Source organism: Myotis daubentonii, chromosome 7 (genome assembly GCF_963259705.1).
Source record: "Myotis daubentonii chromosome 7, mMyoDau2.1, whole genome shotgun sequence".
Taxonomy (NCBI): Eukaryota; Metazoa; Chordata; class Mammalia; order Chiroptera; family Vespertilionidae; genus Myotis; species Myotis daubentonii.
This window is the reverse complement of record NC_081846.1, coordinates 19,836,490-19,852,001: the sequence shown is the minus strand read 5'-3', so window position 1 is coordinate 19,852,001 and position 15,512 is coordinate 19,836,490. Positions and strand designations below refer to the sequence as shown.

The window sequence follows — 15,512 nt, the reverse complement described above, 5'->3', positions numbered from 1 at the left end:
CTTATTGCAGATCGGGCTGAGTCACATGCATAGAGGTGGAACAGGCCAGGGTTTAGAGATGCTACAGGGCAAGGTGACCTTTCCTTATCACCCAGTTGCAGCCCATCTTCGGGTAGCCACCCACATTCACTTAGGAATAAGTAGGCTGTAGGACCAGACACTTGGATATTCTGTAAGGTGAAATAGTCCCAGGGGTGCTTAGGTTTTTGATGCTTTCAAGGGCAGTTTTAAAGTAAGTCCCACTTACCTCTTCAGATCTCCTGCCTGGCACAGAATATTTGGTCAGCGTCTCCAGTGTTTATGAACAACACGAGAGCACACCTCTCAGAGGAAGACAGAGAACAGGTGAGTCATGTTGGCAATATGCTTATCAAGTAGCATTCACCTACTAATTTTAAATAACAAAAATGGAATCGTCCTTCTAAAAATACATCTCCATCTGTTGTGGTGGTGATGGTGGTGCTCGTAGCCTTGTCATTACTTTGTGATCACTGGTCTTGAAAATTAAAAGACGCCTTATTCAACTATTACCCTGACTTCCTGTCACTAAGATTCTACTCTCTGTTTCCAGAGAAGACTGAAATTAGTCCAGAAACTTTGTTGTCTATCTTTTTAAAAATTCTCCCAAGAAGAATATCTCATAATGTCTATTATTTAGGGATGATAAACATTCCTTCTCTTTAGCGAGCTCTGTCTAATGGCTGACCCAACACTGTCATTGTCATATTTTCCCTCTTTTACTAAGTCAACAAGTTTATCTCTTTTTTTCTACTTTATTAAATCTTCATTTACTGTAAAAACGAAGTTGAATTGAATCCCATAACGTGATGTGGTATTTCTTTTAATTTTTCCCTTTAAAAAAGTGCAATGCAATATATCCACTAATTAATTCATTACAGTCCACTTGCTTCCAAAAAGGTGTTGTGATATCTCAATTTGGTTTGAGTATGTTATCGAATAGAATAAGTAAATGTTTTAACTGAAACAGAATTTGTTAGAAGTCCCAGAGAGGTTACATGGTTTGAATTTGAGATAAACTCCAAATTCTCTCTGGTTTTTCTGCACTGCACTAAATTCCGATTCATGAGGAATTACTTGCATTGTAACTTGTCTAGAATAATGTCTTAGTTTCAGAAACTTTCATATCAGGCATCATCATCATCTGTTGACATATCAGTTCCCTCTTGAGTGTAGAAAGCTTCTTTGAGAGCCAAACACTTAACTCAAGAGTGGGAAGATCTTCTCACTTTCAGAGATTCACTTATAGGATAGAAACACAGACTACTGAACACTGAAACACTTAAAAATATCAATTCCTAGAATATCTTAAGCACCTTTTCTTTAATAGCATGTAGAAACCTCCTGTAATGATACTTGGAATGCTTAGCAAAAGAACAAAGAAAAGAATGCTTGAGTTGGCCATTTAGAACTGAGTCAGTTTATCATTTTGAAGTTTATATGTGGTTTAGAATCAGTCCATCATAACCTGAGTTTATGGCAATTCCTTGTGTTAATGAAAAAAACAAACAGAAACATCAGCTGTATGTTACTTTCCACTATTTTCTCACTTCCTAATCTGGTGGTGTTCCCCCCCCCCCTTTTTCCCCTGGGTGGGAAAAACAGGTCTTGATTCCCCAACTGGCATTGACTTTTCTGAAATCACTGCCAACTCTTTCACGGTGCATTGGATTGCTCCTCGAGCCACCATCACTGGCTACAGGATTCGCCATCATCCGGAACATGCTGGTGGAAGACCTCGAGAAGATCGAGTGCCCCCGACTCGGAATTCCATCACCCTCACCAACCTCAATCCGGGCACAGAATATGTGGTCAGCATTGTTGCACTCAATGGCAGAGAGGAAAGTCCCTCATTGGTTGGTCAGCAATCAACAGGTAACTTGTTTTCTGGTCTTCAAAGAAATATAGAGGACTTTTCCTATGCAAGTGGTATCTTCTGTGAAATAGGTTGGTGTTGTCTGAGTCATCATCTCTTAAAAATTAGATCATGGTTATGAGACATAGGGAAGTGACAGAATATATGGAGAAAAATCTCCATCTTAGAGTATATGAGAGAAGATACTTTTTTTATTCTAAGAAATGTCTCACCTGATTTGGGTATTTATGCATTTTTAATAACTGCAGTCTTATTCAAAATACAGAAAATACTCTTTCAAAGTTCTCTTAAAATCATGATTATTTTAATGTAATAGTGTCAAAGTTCTTGATAGATGCTGAAGTACTTAAGGGAGTATTATCATGATATTTGTACCCTAGTCTCAAATGGATTAACAAAAAGACAGGGGGAGGGCTGCAAATGTTATCAATTGTCAGATACCTAAAGGAAGGGGATATGGGTGTTCATTATATTATTCCTGTGACTTTTTTTGTTGTTTTAAAATTTTTCAGAAAAGAAAGTTGGGGGAGGGGGAACCCATTCAATAAATTTGAAATAATCATTTTTATCAGAATTTGAATTGACTCTTTAACCCCTTACCTTGTTCATAATTTTTAATTTTGCTAATTTTGTATGTTATTTACACTGTTATATAAAAAACTCACAATTATCTGGAAAATGAGCAAAGAGTGAATCTGGGCATTGTGTGAAAGTTACGGATGTGAGAACTTTCCCTTGCTTTTTCTAGTGTCTGATGTTCCAAGGGACCTGGAAATTATTGCCACAAACCCCACTAGCCTACTGATCAGCTGGGAAGCTCCCGCTGTCACAGTGAGATATTACAGGATCACCTATGGAGAAACAGGTGCGTTAGTCAAATGCTATTTCACCCTCTAATCAAGTCAGATCCTGTTGTGGGTAATCTGAAAGCCCAACGGTGAACACATAATCAAAGAAAGCTTGGCAAGTTCATTCAATGGAGCCTTGTCTTTTCCAAGAATATGTGGAAAATATGCATGAAATAATTGATAGCAAAATCAAGATTAGAAGTTGTTTGTATAGTCCTAAAAGGGGAATAGTAGAGTTGAAGAAGAAAGGATTGCAAGTTCACATACCTATTATCAGCAGTGAAATGATAAGCTATTTGTATTTTTCTTTTTACTTGTTTGTATTTTCAAAATTTTATTTTACATGAATATATTCTATTAAAATTTTGAAAAAGGAACACAGCTTATGCAATCCTGTGTTGAGGACTTACCTTCTTCTCCCTTCTCATGTTAATCTACAATTCTGACTTTTTGTTCAAGCCCTATTAAGAGCACCTTTTTAAAGGGTCACTTGCAGGCTGCTCTCAATACGTTAATGCAGTAACTCAGCAATTCCCCAAGTATCTCTCAGCCACTCACACTTTTACTAACTTCTTTTCAAACAGGAGGACACAGCCCTGTCCAGGAGTTCACTGTGCCTGGGAGCAAGTCTACAGCAGAAATCAAGGGCCTTAAACCTGGAGTAGATTATACCATCACTGTGTATGCTGTCACAGGCCGGGGGGACAGCCCGGCAAGCAGCAAGCCAGTTTCCATTGATTATCGGACAGGTATTGATGCCTCTGGGATGAAGAGAACACCTACTGCCAACAGTTTTAAACCAAATGTACAAGGAAATACCCACAAGGGCAGGGATTTTTGTCTGTTTTGTTAATTGATGTATTCCACATGCCTACAATAGAGACAGCCATAGAAGGCGTTGAATGAATGAATGGATGAGCTGATATGGTAAGAAGGTAAACACCTAAGTTAGAATGTAGTTTTTGTGTGAATGAAGCAGCCATCTTGAAAACAGGTAATGGTATCAAGGTGCTCATCTCACCTCCCAAAAGTTATCTCTGTTTTTACAAAAGAAAACCTTGGGAGTCGTTAATCATAGTAAGAGATTATCCTATATGTAGCAGAACTGGAGACAAGGACTTGTCCAGTCTTGTTGCATGGGCTGTGGCTTCATTGGTTTCTCCTCTTTTTTTCTCTTTTTTTTGTAGAAATTGACAAACCATCACAGATGCATGTCACTGATGTTCAGGACAATAGCATCAGTGTCAGGTGGCTGCCATCAAGCTCCCCTGTCACTGGCTACAGAGTCACCACTGTTCCCAAAAATGGCCTGGGACCAACAAAAACGAAAACTGCAGGTCCAGGTAAGAATTGCAGCATCTCACATGCACCAGAAAAAAATAGGAGGCCCACTTTATGTTAAAGTTTCCCCGTTTGTGAATTCAGGGCTCATGATTGTTACTCCCTCCACAGTAGAATTTTTCGAATAAGTGCATTTCTGTTTTTCCATGCATAGTTCTGCTTAATGGTGTGGACATCTTAAATGATGAGACCCACCTTTGTGGTTTTGTTCACTGTGCACACCAAGAGAGAGATTGGCTTAACTGATTTTTTACGTATCCTTTTAGCCCTTGTTTTTGTTTTTATATAAAATACTTGTGAAATGAAGATCTTAAGGCAATATTGTTTTTTTTTTCAAATACGAGTGAAAGTTTAGTTAGAAAGTCACAGAGGTAGAAAAAGTGAGCCAGCTGGGCTGTGTGGGCTCAGGAAACAAGTTACAGATGCAAAAAAAGGGCCTTTGGAGCTTAGGGGAGAGAGAAGCAAAGGTATTTGCCATCAAGCAAGAAGTGAGGGCGGGGAAGTGCAGACATTCTACAGAGAGAGAGAGAAAGAGAGAGAGCGCGTGCGAACACGCGCCTTAAAGCAATATCTTAAAGTCAAGTTAATTTTCTTTTTTTTCATAATTGTTATCATTCATTGTTGGGGGTATCATATTACATTTTGGAGCTTATTCTTTAGTGTGACTGTACTCCAATATGATGATTTGTATTAGCAATGAACACATTTATCCAAGAGGAAATCCATGTCTGACTCCTGTATATTTTCCTGATAAGTGTACGAATGAAAATCTAGGCCAGCACACATTTCCTACTGAAATCTGAATGTCCATTGGATGACATTACAGTGGAATGACATAGATGCTGCATTTGCTTTTCACTCCCTTTGCAGATCAAACAGAAATGACCATTGAAGGCTTGCAGCCCACAGTGGAGTATGAGGTCAGTGTCTACGCTCAGAGTCAAAACGGAGAGAGTCAGCCTCTGGTCCAGACGGCCGTCACCAGTACGTAACCCGTGCTCATCTTCCATTTTCAAAGTCAGATCTTGTTCTTAGGCACCTGAATGCCCTCTGCATGTCATTTGCGATTATACATGGGGAAAGCCAACTGGTTGGTCAGTTTCTATGTTGAATTGAGCCCTTTACAAGCATATTTTTTCCTCCCAGTTCCAAGCAATGAACATATAGGGAAAGAAGTTGTGGAACCACCATAGTTGGTTGCTGTGCTTTAAGTTTCTTTTGCTTAAATGGCCTCAGCAAAAGCTTATTTGCCTATTGCACATCTACAGAATATTTTGCCAGGACCGTCTTTTCTACAACTGGATGGTAAAGTTGATTGAAGTCTTTCTCATGAAGCTTGTATGTTTGGAGCATTTGCAGGACTGTGGCTGCACCAGAGTTATTAAAGAAGGATTATAAAAATCTAAATCTAGCATTGAAAATCAATTTTACCATTCCCAAAGGTGTAGAAAATCCAGGTCTGTGAGACTGACATCACATTGCAAAAGTAAATTATGGTACAAAATCTTAAAATCAGTGCAAATAAGTCCTCTTTGAGAGGACACTTTGCAAGGTGTCTACACATCTCGTGTACACCTGTCTTAATAAATGATGTGACATTAAATATTTTCAAAATCAAAAATACTTCAACAGGATCAGGTAATTTTCTCTGTAATAGTTGGGTTGATTGGAATTTAATTCATCAAAGAGAATGGTATCTGCAAAACTGCTTTGCATGTTATAAAAAAATGCTTATTTCACAACTTGCTTTTCACATAACCTCTTACCATTAATTTGCCTAACAGACATTGATCGCCCTAAAGGACTGGCATTCACTGATGTGGATGTCGATTCCATCAAAATTGCTTGGGAAAGCCCACAGGGGCAAGTTTCCAGGTACAGGGTGACCTACTCGAGCCCTGAGGATGGAATCCATGAGCTCTTCCCTGATGGTGAAGAAGACACTGCAGAGCTGAAAGGCCTCAGGCCTGGTTCTGAGTACACAGTCAGTGTGATTGCCTTGCACGGTGATATGGAGAGCCAGCCCTTGATTGGAACCCAGTCCACAGGTATATCGTTAATTGCACCACTGGGTGCTCATGGGAGCAGAGGCTTTATGCCCTGCTTAATGAGTTTATCAGGCTATTAATTTCCATGTAAGGGGGTTAAAAAAAAGTTGCCTCTGTTAGGAAAGGCCCTCTTTACGAGGAATTGTACTAAACAGTGAAGTTTAGGTGATCTTTAAATCAAGTCTAATACGCGGACATTTTGGAGTAACCTGGCTTATCAACAAGGCCATAAAATGAGACATTTGAGGATAATTCTAAAATTGTGGATTATTTTCTGAACTATGCCTCCCTGTGGCTATACTCACTGTGTATAAAGAAAAGGAGTTTGGCATCCTAGAGCGTACTCTACAAAAGGAGCCCCAAATGAGCCATTTCATAGCAGCATAATTCTGAGAACACGTGGGTAAGACCTTCCTTCTCTGGTTAGATAATCGTGTGCCCTATGTGTAATTTGCTTAAAGGATTGAGAATCAGACACATAGGGCACAGGCTTTCCACAATACTTTATCTTCTTGTGCTTTGTTTCTGAAGCACAGGGGAACGCTAAGATATGTCCTTCTGACAGCAGAAACCCTGCAGGTGACAATCTGTGTTATTGCTCTTTGCTTCTCTTTGCTGCTTCTGTTATGATCCAATTTTCTTATGCTGCACCACAGAGAATACTTCAAATTTAGCAGTGATATCTGCCACAGGGTCCAAATAAAGCGAATCAAAACATAATTCTAACTTTGGGGGCATGGAATTCTCTGGGAAATGGATTTCCATACGAGGATAATTTATATCGGAAAAGGGCTATTGCTCATCTTTCCGTACAAATGGAAAATCAATCTCAATGGCCTAAATCAGTCATTCTGACTTTTCAAAAAAAATTTTAAGGGAAAGCAAAAACATCTTCTAAAACCTAAAGTCTTTCAGAATTCTGACATTTATCTGTGTTTCCAGTGATGCTGAACATTGGTGGATATAAAACATGCTTTCAGCAAACATTTTCTTCATTTTGCATCCCTTCTTGTTGTACTTTCTCATACTGAATCTTTGATCAGGGAAATCACCTAACCCAAACCAAGCACAATCTATTCTACTTCTTGGAATTCACTTTATTGTCCGTTTCCCCCATTTCCTATAAGATAACCTCTAACCAATGACCCTCCTGACAGCCATTCCTGCACCAACCAACCTGAGGTTCATTCAGGTTACGCCAACTAGCCTGACTGCCCAGTGGACAGCCCCTAATGTTCAGCTCACTGGATATCGGGTGCGGGTGACCCCCAAGGAGAAGACGGGACCAATGAAAGAAATCAACCTTGCTCCCGATAGCTCATCTGTGGTTGTATCAGGACTCATGGTAAGAAATGCTCTTTTTCATTGAAATAAACAAGTAGGCCATCTCTAACAGTTTAAGGTGGTAGAAATATAACATCATAGTAAATCTAATGATATTCTTGGCACCTGCCATCAAATACTTTTATTGTGATTTTGTATCAATTTTATAAATAGCTTTGGATTGTGCACAGTTCTTTAAATGTATTCTGTTCACTTTAAAAGGGTATGTGTGGGTGCAGGGGGAAATTTATATACAGGTTGAACGCATGTATCTTCTTAGTTATTATACATTTTCTGCGCTCTGTTACTTTGGCAGGGAATATTCTCCAGCTTGCACCAACCCAGCCTGACCCTACCTTCATAAAAACACTTTTAGTCCTTCTGGACTTGTGTGCAAAAAACTAACCAGTAACCTAGGAAATTGATATACATTTAACATAAGTCCAATTCCAGAAGAAACTATAGAAAGAGGGTTCAGAGAGAGAGTCGTCTCTTTGCTTCTCTATGATCAGAAAAATTCACAGTTTATACCTGTCTGTTCATAAAGAAACAGGCTAATACCCATTCTCCTCATTTTGTATCAGCTTAGGATAAGTATATCAGTTATGGCTTACTTGGGCTTTACCCCTAAGGGCATTTTAAAATTCATATAATTTAAATTTGTTGTTGATCACCTGTATTGTAGGAAGGAAATTAATCTAGGAATGTATAGTGCTGTAGGTTTTGCTAGTTTATTTATTTTTCTTTTATAACTATGGCATCTTTCTAATGCAGCAGTGAAAGTCCCCGGGCTTCCGATTGCTAAAGCTTACCGTGCCCTTCTTTCTAGGTGGCCACCAAATATGAAGTGAGTGTCTACGCTCTTAAGGACACTTTGACAAGCAGGCCAGCTCAAGGAGTTGTCACTACCTTGGAAAGTGAGTGATCAAACTTTTTAAGTATCAAAAAACATTCTGTATAAACAAAAATTAAAGAATGCTAAATGGTTTTCTAGATCACTAAGTTAACAATGGAGTGATTCCCAATCTGGGAATTGATTAGTTCGCTCATCTTTTTGACTTAACTACTGGCGCCTTTGGTGTTATGAATGAAGACTAGTTTATGCTCTACTTGCTGGAATTTGTTTTCATAGAGTTAAGTTTGGGGAGGACATGCTGCTTTGTACTGTATCTTAACAGTACAGTACAGTCTTGGACCAAGTTGGGCCCAGATTCTCATTTTCTGCCATATCAATGAACTCCCGATATACTCTTTCAGAAATCATATAAAGTGTAAGTGTTTTCTCATCTATAAAATAGGGATGGCATTGCATCTGTTGAGAGAGAAAAAATATGAAGCCCTATGGAAATGACACAATACTAGCATTGTATATATATATATATATATCATTGCTGGCTGGCAATTATTCTAACTCCTGCTACACATATTTTACATTTTAATAAATTAATAACTTTCACCTTTATTGAGGGATTTGTAGATGCTATAAACCAGCTTTGGGAACCACTGGTAGTATCTCTTACAAGCTTTTCAGTTCTTCCGAAAAGAAAAGGTGAATATTTTTATATTTCTAATTATTGTCAACCTTTGTTTGTGGATGCCATAGGAGAAATGCTCTACACTGTCATGTGTAGAAATGAATGTATTTGTTGTATAATAAGGAAACATTTAAAATATCAAAACCTTACCCATATGAGCACTAATCTCAGGCTATGATCCCATGCAGATGTCAGCCCTCCAAGAAGGGCCCGTGTGACAGATGCTACTGAGACCACCATCACCATTAGCTGGAGAACCAAGACTGAGACGATCACCGGCTTCCAGGTGGATGCCGTACCAGGAAATGGCCAGACTCCAGTTCAGAGAATCATCAGCCCCGATGTCAGAAGCTACACCATCACAGGTCAGGGCACTCGCTGTGCGGACCACACTTGCTCACTGCTGCTCACAACATCCATTAGTTCATTAGTTATTCCAGCACTTACACTGATTAAATTATTTCCAAAGCGTTATGATAACCCAGCTCTGTTCTTTAAAAGCTTATTTTTAAACAATGATCAGAATTGGTTTGTCCTGTGAATGCCTGATTTTATCTAATGTTTGCCAGAGAAATGGCCTAAGTTCCACTCATCATTTTGATTTTTAATCATTGTACCCTTTCTTATATTAAAAAATTGTAACATAATGCTTATAACTAAAATAAACTAAAATGGTTCAATATTAACATCGATGATATAGCATGATTAAATTTAAAAAATCAAACAACACTACTTTATAAAGATCAAAGTTGTCAGAGAATGTTCAATATCTGGGTTAATTCAGCTCTCTTTGAGATTTAAAATTCTGATTCCAGTTACCAATCAAAGACCATCTAATTATGATAAAGAGAACAGTTATTACCCATACCATGTTCTAACTGTATTGTTCAAATACGAACCACTTCTGTCGTTCATATAAACATGCGAGGGTAGAGGAACCATGAAAATTGCAGATGAGTTGAAACTTCCTAGTGAATCAAGATCAGATAAAAATTGTCTCTTCACAAATCCCAGGTTTACAACCCGGCACTGACTACAAGATCTACTTGTACACCCTGAATGACAATGCCCGGAGCTCCCCAGTCGTCATCGACGCCTCCACGGGTAACTATACTTTCTACTGAAGAAATGCCACTGACTTGTCTGTGATCAGTCATGTGAACTTAAGAAACAAAAATGAGGCTGTTATTTTTGTATTATAGATCACAGTGGATCCCTTATACAGTTTTCAGAACTCCCAGATTCTCTCCAGTCTGTTATTAAGGGCTGGAAAAGAGTGTGGGAGTAATTTTCTTGGTTATTCATTTTCTTAGAGACTTCATTTTGATTTCTTTTAGCCATTGATGCACCATCCAACCTGCATTTCCTGGCCTCCACACCCAACTCCTTGCTGGTAGCATGGCAGCCACCCCGAGCCAAGATTACTGGTTACATCATCAAGTATGAGAAGCCTGGGTCCCCTCCCAGAGAAGTGGTCCCTCGGCCCCGCCCTGGTGTCACAGAGGCTACTATTACTGGTATTGCTGCTTCCACGCTGTCCTTCTCTCCTTACTCCCTAGGACAGAAAGTGCCTAGCAGACTCCAGCTGTGTCTTCGGTGCTACACCATGAGGACAAGAAGCCCAAAGAGCATTCTCTGTGTAGGAGCTGTAGAGCTCAATACATCCCCAAAGGCATGAGTCCATGTGAAGGAAGTAATTTCAATACTGACCTAATGGCTTACCATCTTTTTATATGCTCTGCGTTTGCCAGATACTTGTCAGTCCTAGAAAAATACATTGTTCAAGGCAAGCTAGCTCATTTAAGCTCCTTCTCTCTCAACTCCCTCAAAATCAGATGATCTTGCAGGACTTGCCAGGGTACCACCTGCCCTCGCCCCTCATTATCCACTTTCACAGAATAGGTCTCGAGGCAGAGTGATTCCCAGCTACCCTTACTGGAGAGAATGCCTGGCCTGGGAACTAGGGGTTGTCCGTTTCAGTAGGAAAGATCAGAAGCCTCTGGTATTATTTTTCTCCAAGAGATTATATTTTCAAACTGTGTATAAGGTATTGTCTGGACTTTCAAATCCTATGGAACACAAAGGTACCAGAAACAGACACTGTATTTTTAAGAAACTTTGGGGCCAGGAAAACGGAATCTGATATGGGAGGAGTTGAATTGGATACTTCCTCTAGGGACCCCCCAAAGATTGATCATTCTCTCCTGCAGAGCCCTTACCTGTCCTCTGACTTTGCATCGATCCTGTTGCTGAGGGCCATCTGGTTATTAGGCCTAAGCACATTCATGGGTTCAATCTGCAACAATCTCTCCCAAATGCTTACTCCACAATGCTGATAGATTTTTTGCAATTCAAAAAGCAAAATAAGATCACGTGCTAAAAGAATGCCCAGAAAAATTTAGCATGAAAGTGCTTATTCGGCTGTCAAGCTGGATAGTGAGAGCATTGTTTAGTGGCCATTGCATGCACAGTGTTTGGGTGTTTATGGAAGGAAAGGAAGTCAATTTTACCTTCCCAAGAGGACGGTGGGCGGAGGACAGAGGATGCTTGCTCCCCAGGGGTGATTCCCGGCAAGATCCATTTCCTCTTGACAAGCTGAGCCCACAGGTGTAACGTGATGATCTGTCCTCCGTCAGGTTTGGAACCAGGAACTGAGTACACAATCCAAGTCATTGCCCTTAAGAACAACCAGAAGAGTGAGCCTCTGATCGGGAGAAAAAAGACAGGTAAAGAAAGAGTGCCTTCTGGGTAACCTGGAGACGGTCAAGGGAAAACTAATTACAAATGTTTAATTTTGCCGTGAAAAGGTTCTCCGGGTTTGGATGTGTTTCTCACGGAACCTTTTTTTTCTAACAGCGCAGCATATATGTTGTGCTCTTTGATAGCAGGGATAACCTAACATAATCTGTTAGTTCAGTTTTATTCTTTTCTTAGCCAGTCAAAATAAAGCCTTTTATTCACCTTTAAAAATTTCAAAACAGATCTGGAAATGTACAAGTGAAATGGCTACAGGTGCTATTTGTCTCTACCTTGTGTTGAAGTTAAAAATGTTTAAGAAAAAACGTTGGGAGAAAATTCCCTATTTGTCTTTACATTATGTGATTTCTGTAACTTGCAGCCAACAAAATGTCTTACTTTTTCATCCAGTTTCAGTTTAATTTGAAGAAAGTGCTATATTTATGCTTATGGAAATTTAAAAATGAATATATATGCATTTTAACCTATTTCTACCATTTCAAACCATTGACCCAAACCTCTGGAATTCTCATACTTCAAATGCTGATATAATTAGTGTGGATTCTAGTCCTTAAACTCAATTCTCGAGTGAAAAAACAAAAGGGGGGAAAGGCTGCACATTTAAATTCCATTAGGCTTAATTTGAGCAGAGGCAGCTTCTATGGGGCTCAGCGGTCTGAAGCTTTGTATGATAAATTCATACTAACACTTTTTTCCATTTTAAACTCTAAAGCAGGGGTGGGGAACGTTTTTTTCAGCCAAGGGCCATATATAACATCATTCGAGGGCCATACAAAATTATCAACTTAAAAAATTGGCCTGTTATATTTGGTCAGACATTTAATTAACTCACCCCTATTGCCTTGGCAGGGCCAGACCCAATGCTTCCACGGGCCTTCCACGGCCCACGGGCCGGATGTCCCCCACCCCTGCTCTAAAGGAATCTTCGAGGGGAAAAATCATTAAGATTTCTTTCTGGAAAAAGTGTTTTGTGATCTAAGAACTGCTAATTTTCCAGGGGCTTTGATCAAATCAATAAACAGTCATTGTTGCCTGAGTTGATAATGACTACTGCTGGTACTTCGGGGAGCTTATTAACAAGCTTTGCTTTTTTGGCTCTAACCTCTCTTGGCTAGATGAGCTTCCCCAACTGGTAACCCTTCCACACCCCAATCTTCATGGACCAGAGATCTTGGATGTTCCCTCCACAGCTCAAAAGACCCCTTTCATCACCAATCCTGGGTCTGAAAACGGTATTCAGCTTCCTGGCACTTCGGGTCAGCAGCCCAGTGTTGGGCAACAAATGATCTTTGAGGAGCATGGTTTTAGGCGGACCACACCACCCACAACGGCCACCCCTGTAAGGCATAGGCCAGGACCATATCCGCCGCATGTAAATGAGGAGATCCAAATTGGTCATGTCCCCAGGGGAGACGTAGACCATCACCTCTACCCTCACGTTCTGGGACTCAAACCAAATGCTTCTACAGGACAAGAGGCTCTCTCTCAGACAACCATCTCTTGGACCCCATTCCAGGAAAGCTCTGAGTATATAATTTCATGTCATCCAGTTGGCATTGATGAAGAACCCTTACAGGTATTTAATGAATTTTTATCTTTACTCCTGACTGGGAAGCTGGGAAAGGAGCAAGCTAGACAACAGAAGTGAGCAAAACTCCCATATCAAGTGGCTAACATTTTCAGGACCTCTTAGGTGACTCAATTAGCCCTGATTTTTTTTTTTCTTTTTAATCTCAATGTGGTACTACTTCGGGTAGGGGTTGGGGGGAGTGTCACTCATTATTATTTAGCAGAAAGAATGAAATCCTCTCTATTTTCCTCACTGATTTGAGGCTCCTTGGTAATACAAAGAAATAATCCTAGAAAAGAGAGAAATATTCTGCCTGAATTTAAATTTGTGCCCATAAGGGTTGAAATACCATCCTATGGTTTGTCCTTGAAGAATCCCATTATCTACAATAGGTCTGAGGAGAAAGAACTTAGGTGAAGCTGTGCATATCAGCTGTTGTAAGTGATTGATTCTCTAACTGAAACTTCTGTTCTTTAATTTGTCTTGCTGGTATCAATTTTATTGTGTTCTTAGTTTTAGAAAGTGGCAGAATTTTAAAAACTGACTACAGCGGTGGCAGATTTATGAGCTTAGACACTTGAGTTGGAGGATTTTCCAAAGTGTCTTAAGGATTCTAGTGGGGGTCGGGTGCCACCTCTTGTGGGATGAATAAATCTCCCTACAGTGCCCACCTTCTATGTAAAGGGGGCAAGGCCAGGGTTTCCCGGGCTCGTGCAGACCTGTGGCTGCAGCAGCTGGAACGGAGACTGTCTCTAGAATTATTGAGGTCCCCAGGTAACTGCAGAGCACATGGGGTAGATTTTTGGCAGGAAAATCTGGCAGGTAGAAGTGTTGGCCATTCACCCCAAGTTCCATTTCTCTCCTTGGCTGTTTGGGTCCTTTTACCCCCTCTGCTTTATTGGTGTCCCTTTGTTTTGTTTACACAGCGAGGGTTATTGATAAGAGCATAGGGAAAGTCATGGATTCCTCTCTCTAATGCTTTCTCCCCTACTTTGGATGTGCTAATAATGGTAGTTCCGAGTTCCTGGAACTTCTGCTAGTGCCACCCTGACGGGTCTCACCAGAGGGACCACCTACAACATCATTGTGGAAGCACTGAAGGACCAGAAGAGGCACAAGGTTCGGGAGGAGGTTGTCACTGTGGGCAACTCGGGTATGTGAATGCCTGTGCTACGCAGGCCAGACGCCCCTCTGGGGGACGCTTTCTCCACTGACCGTTCCGTTGTTGCTGTTTTCCGTGAGCTTTGGGAAATAATGTTACATCATGAAGTAAATGAGCCACTTTAAATTGAATTACAGTGGAACCTCGTTTCTCGAACTGAATTCGTTTCCCCCATTGGAAATAATATAAATTGAATGAATGCGTTCCAGACCCCCAAATGATGCCTTGTTTTAACCCTTCTTAGATACAGTACACCTCTAATGTACTGTTTATAAATAAACACTTTAAAAACAGAAAGGGCATGAAATGTAAATGAAAATTTAACAAAAAGGAAAAGAAATGTACAGTAGGAAAATGAAAATTAAACGAAATTATAAGCAAAAAAAGCACAAGAATATTCATAGCACAATATCCTGAGATTTTAACAGTGGTAAACTGACTCAAATTCGCACATTCTCTCCTTTGTCACTTGGGAGATGCATGGCTGATCATACAGGCATCAGTATGAAAGGGTGGTCAGGTTGAGAAGTGAATTGTTCGATATGGGAGACATTCGAGAAACTAGGTTTCACTGTATTTTCCTAGTATCTTTGTAAAACGCATACGTATTGGACAGAGTCACAAACGGGGACGTAATGATAGACCTGGCACAAGCTCAGATCCTTCGTCTGACACTCTTGAGTCCTTGCCAGAGTGCCTTTCTGAGTTGATACAGGGCACAGGTCCCCTGACCTCTGCCCAGACCATCTCCATGTCACCATGTTGGAGTCCTCTGGAGTGATTTTTAAGTACCTACCGAAACCCATGAAAGGAAATCCCCCATCCGTGGACATTAGGGGCAGCTGGTGTTTGTTCCTCATGTAAAATGCTACCAACACAGCCCATTTCTGCCCCAAGGGCTCCCTTATTCCAGTGTTATCTCCATTTTTTTTCTGATGACATAGATCCAAAACCTCTGTCGAGGTTAAGTGGTCCTTGACTCTGCAGCACCCAGGAAGTCCTTTTAAACCAATAGCGTGTCTGTCCCTTGGCTC

The 15,512-nt window shown here is 40.3% G+C and overlaps 1 protein-coding gene across 13 annotated transcripts in view; it reads left to right on the top strand.

Annotated features, from left to right (window-relative positions):
- The window catches only part of FN1 (fibronectin 1), a 67,354-nt gene that overhangs the window by 44,494 nt on the left and 7,348 nt on the right, over window positions 1-15,512 (top strand). For 3 of the 13 annotated variants that reach the window (XM_059703056.1, XM_059703058.1, XM_059703054.1), the window contains 15 exons: window positions 256-345; window positions 1,624-1,893; window positions 2,643-2,759; window positions 3,327-3,491; window positions 3,930-4,085; window positions 4,954-5,067; window positions 5,868-6,131; window positions 7,289-7,476; window positions 8,284-8,371; window positions 9,178-9,354; window positions 10,004-10,093; window positions 10,327-10,506; window positions 11,626-11,715; window positions 12,862-13,322; window positions 14,331-14,469. In XM_059703056.1, the coding sequence (XP_059559039.1) occupies window positions 256-345; window positions 1,624-1,893; window positions 2,643-2,759; window positions 3,327-3,491; window positions 3,930-4,085; window positions 4,954-5,067; window positions 5,868-6,131; window positions 7,289-7,476; window positions 8,284-8,371; window positions 9,178-9,354; window positions 10,004-10,093; window positions 10,327-10,506; window positions 11,626-11,715; window positions 12,862-13,322; window positions 14,331-14,469 (2,589 nt within the window). The remainder of the gene's footprint in view (window positions 1-255; window positions 346-1,623; window positions 1,894-2,642; window positions 2,760-3,326; window positions 3,492-3,929; window positions 4,086-4,953; window positions 5,068-5,867; window positions 6,132-7,288; window positions 7,477-8,283; window positions 8,372-9,177; window positions 9,355-10,003; window positions 10,094-10,326; window positions 10,507-11,625; window positions 11,716-12,861; window positions 13,323-14,330; window positions 14,470-15,512) is intronic. The other 10 variants (XM_059703066.1, XM_059703061.1, XM_059703060.1 and 7 more) reach the window with 5 other exon arrangements.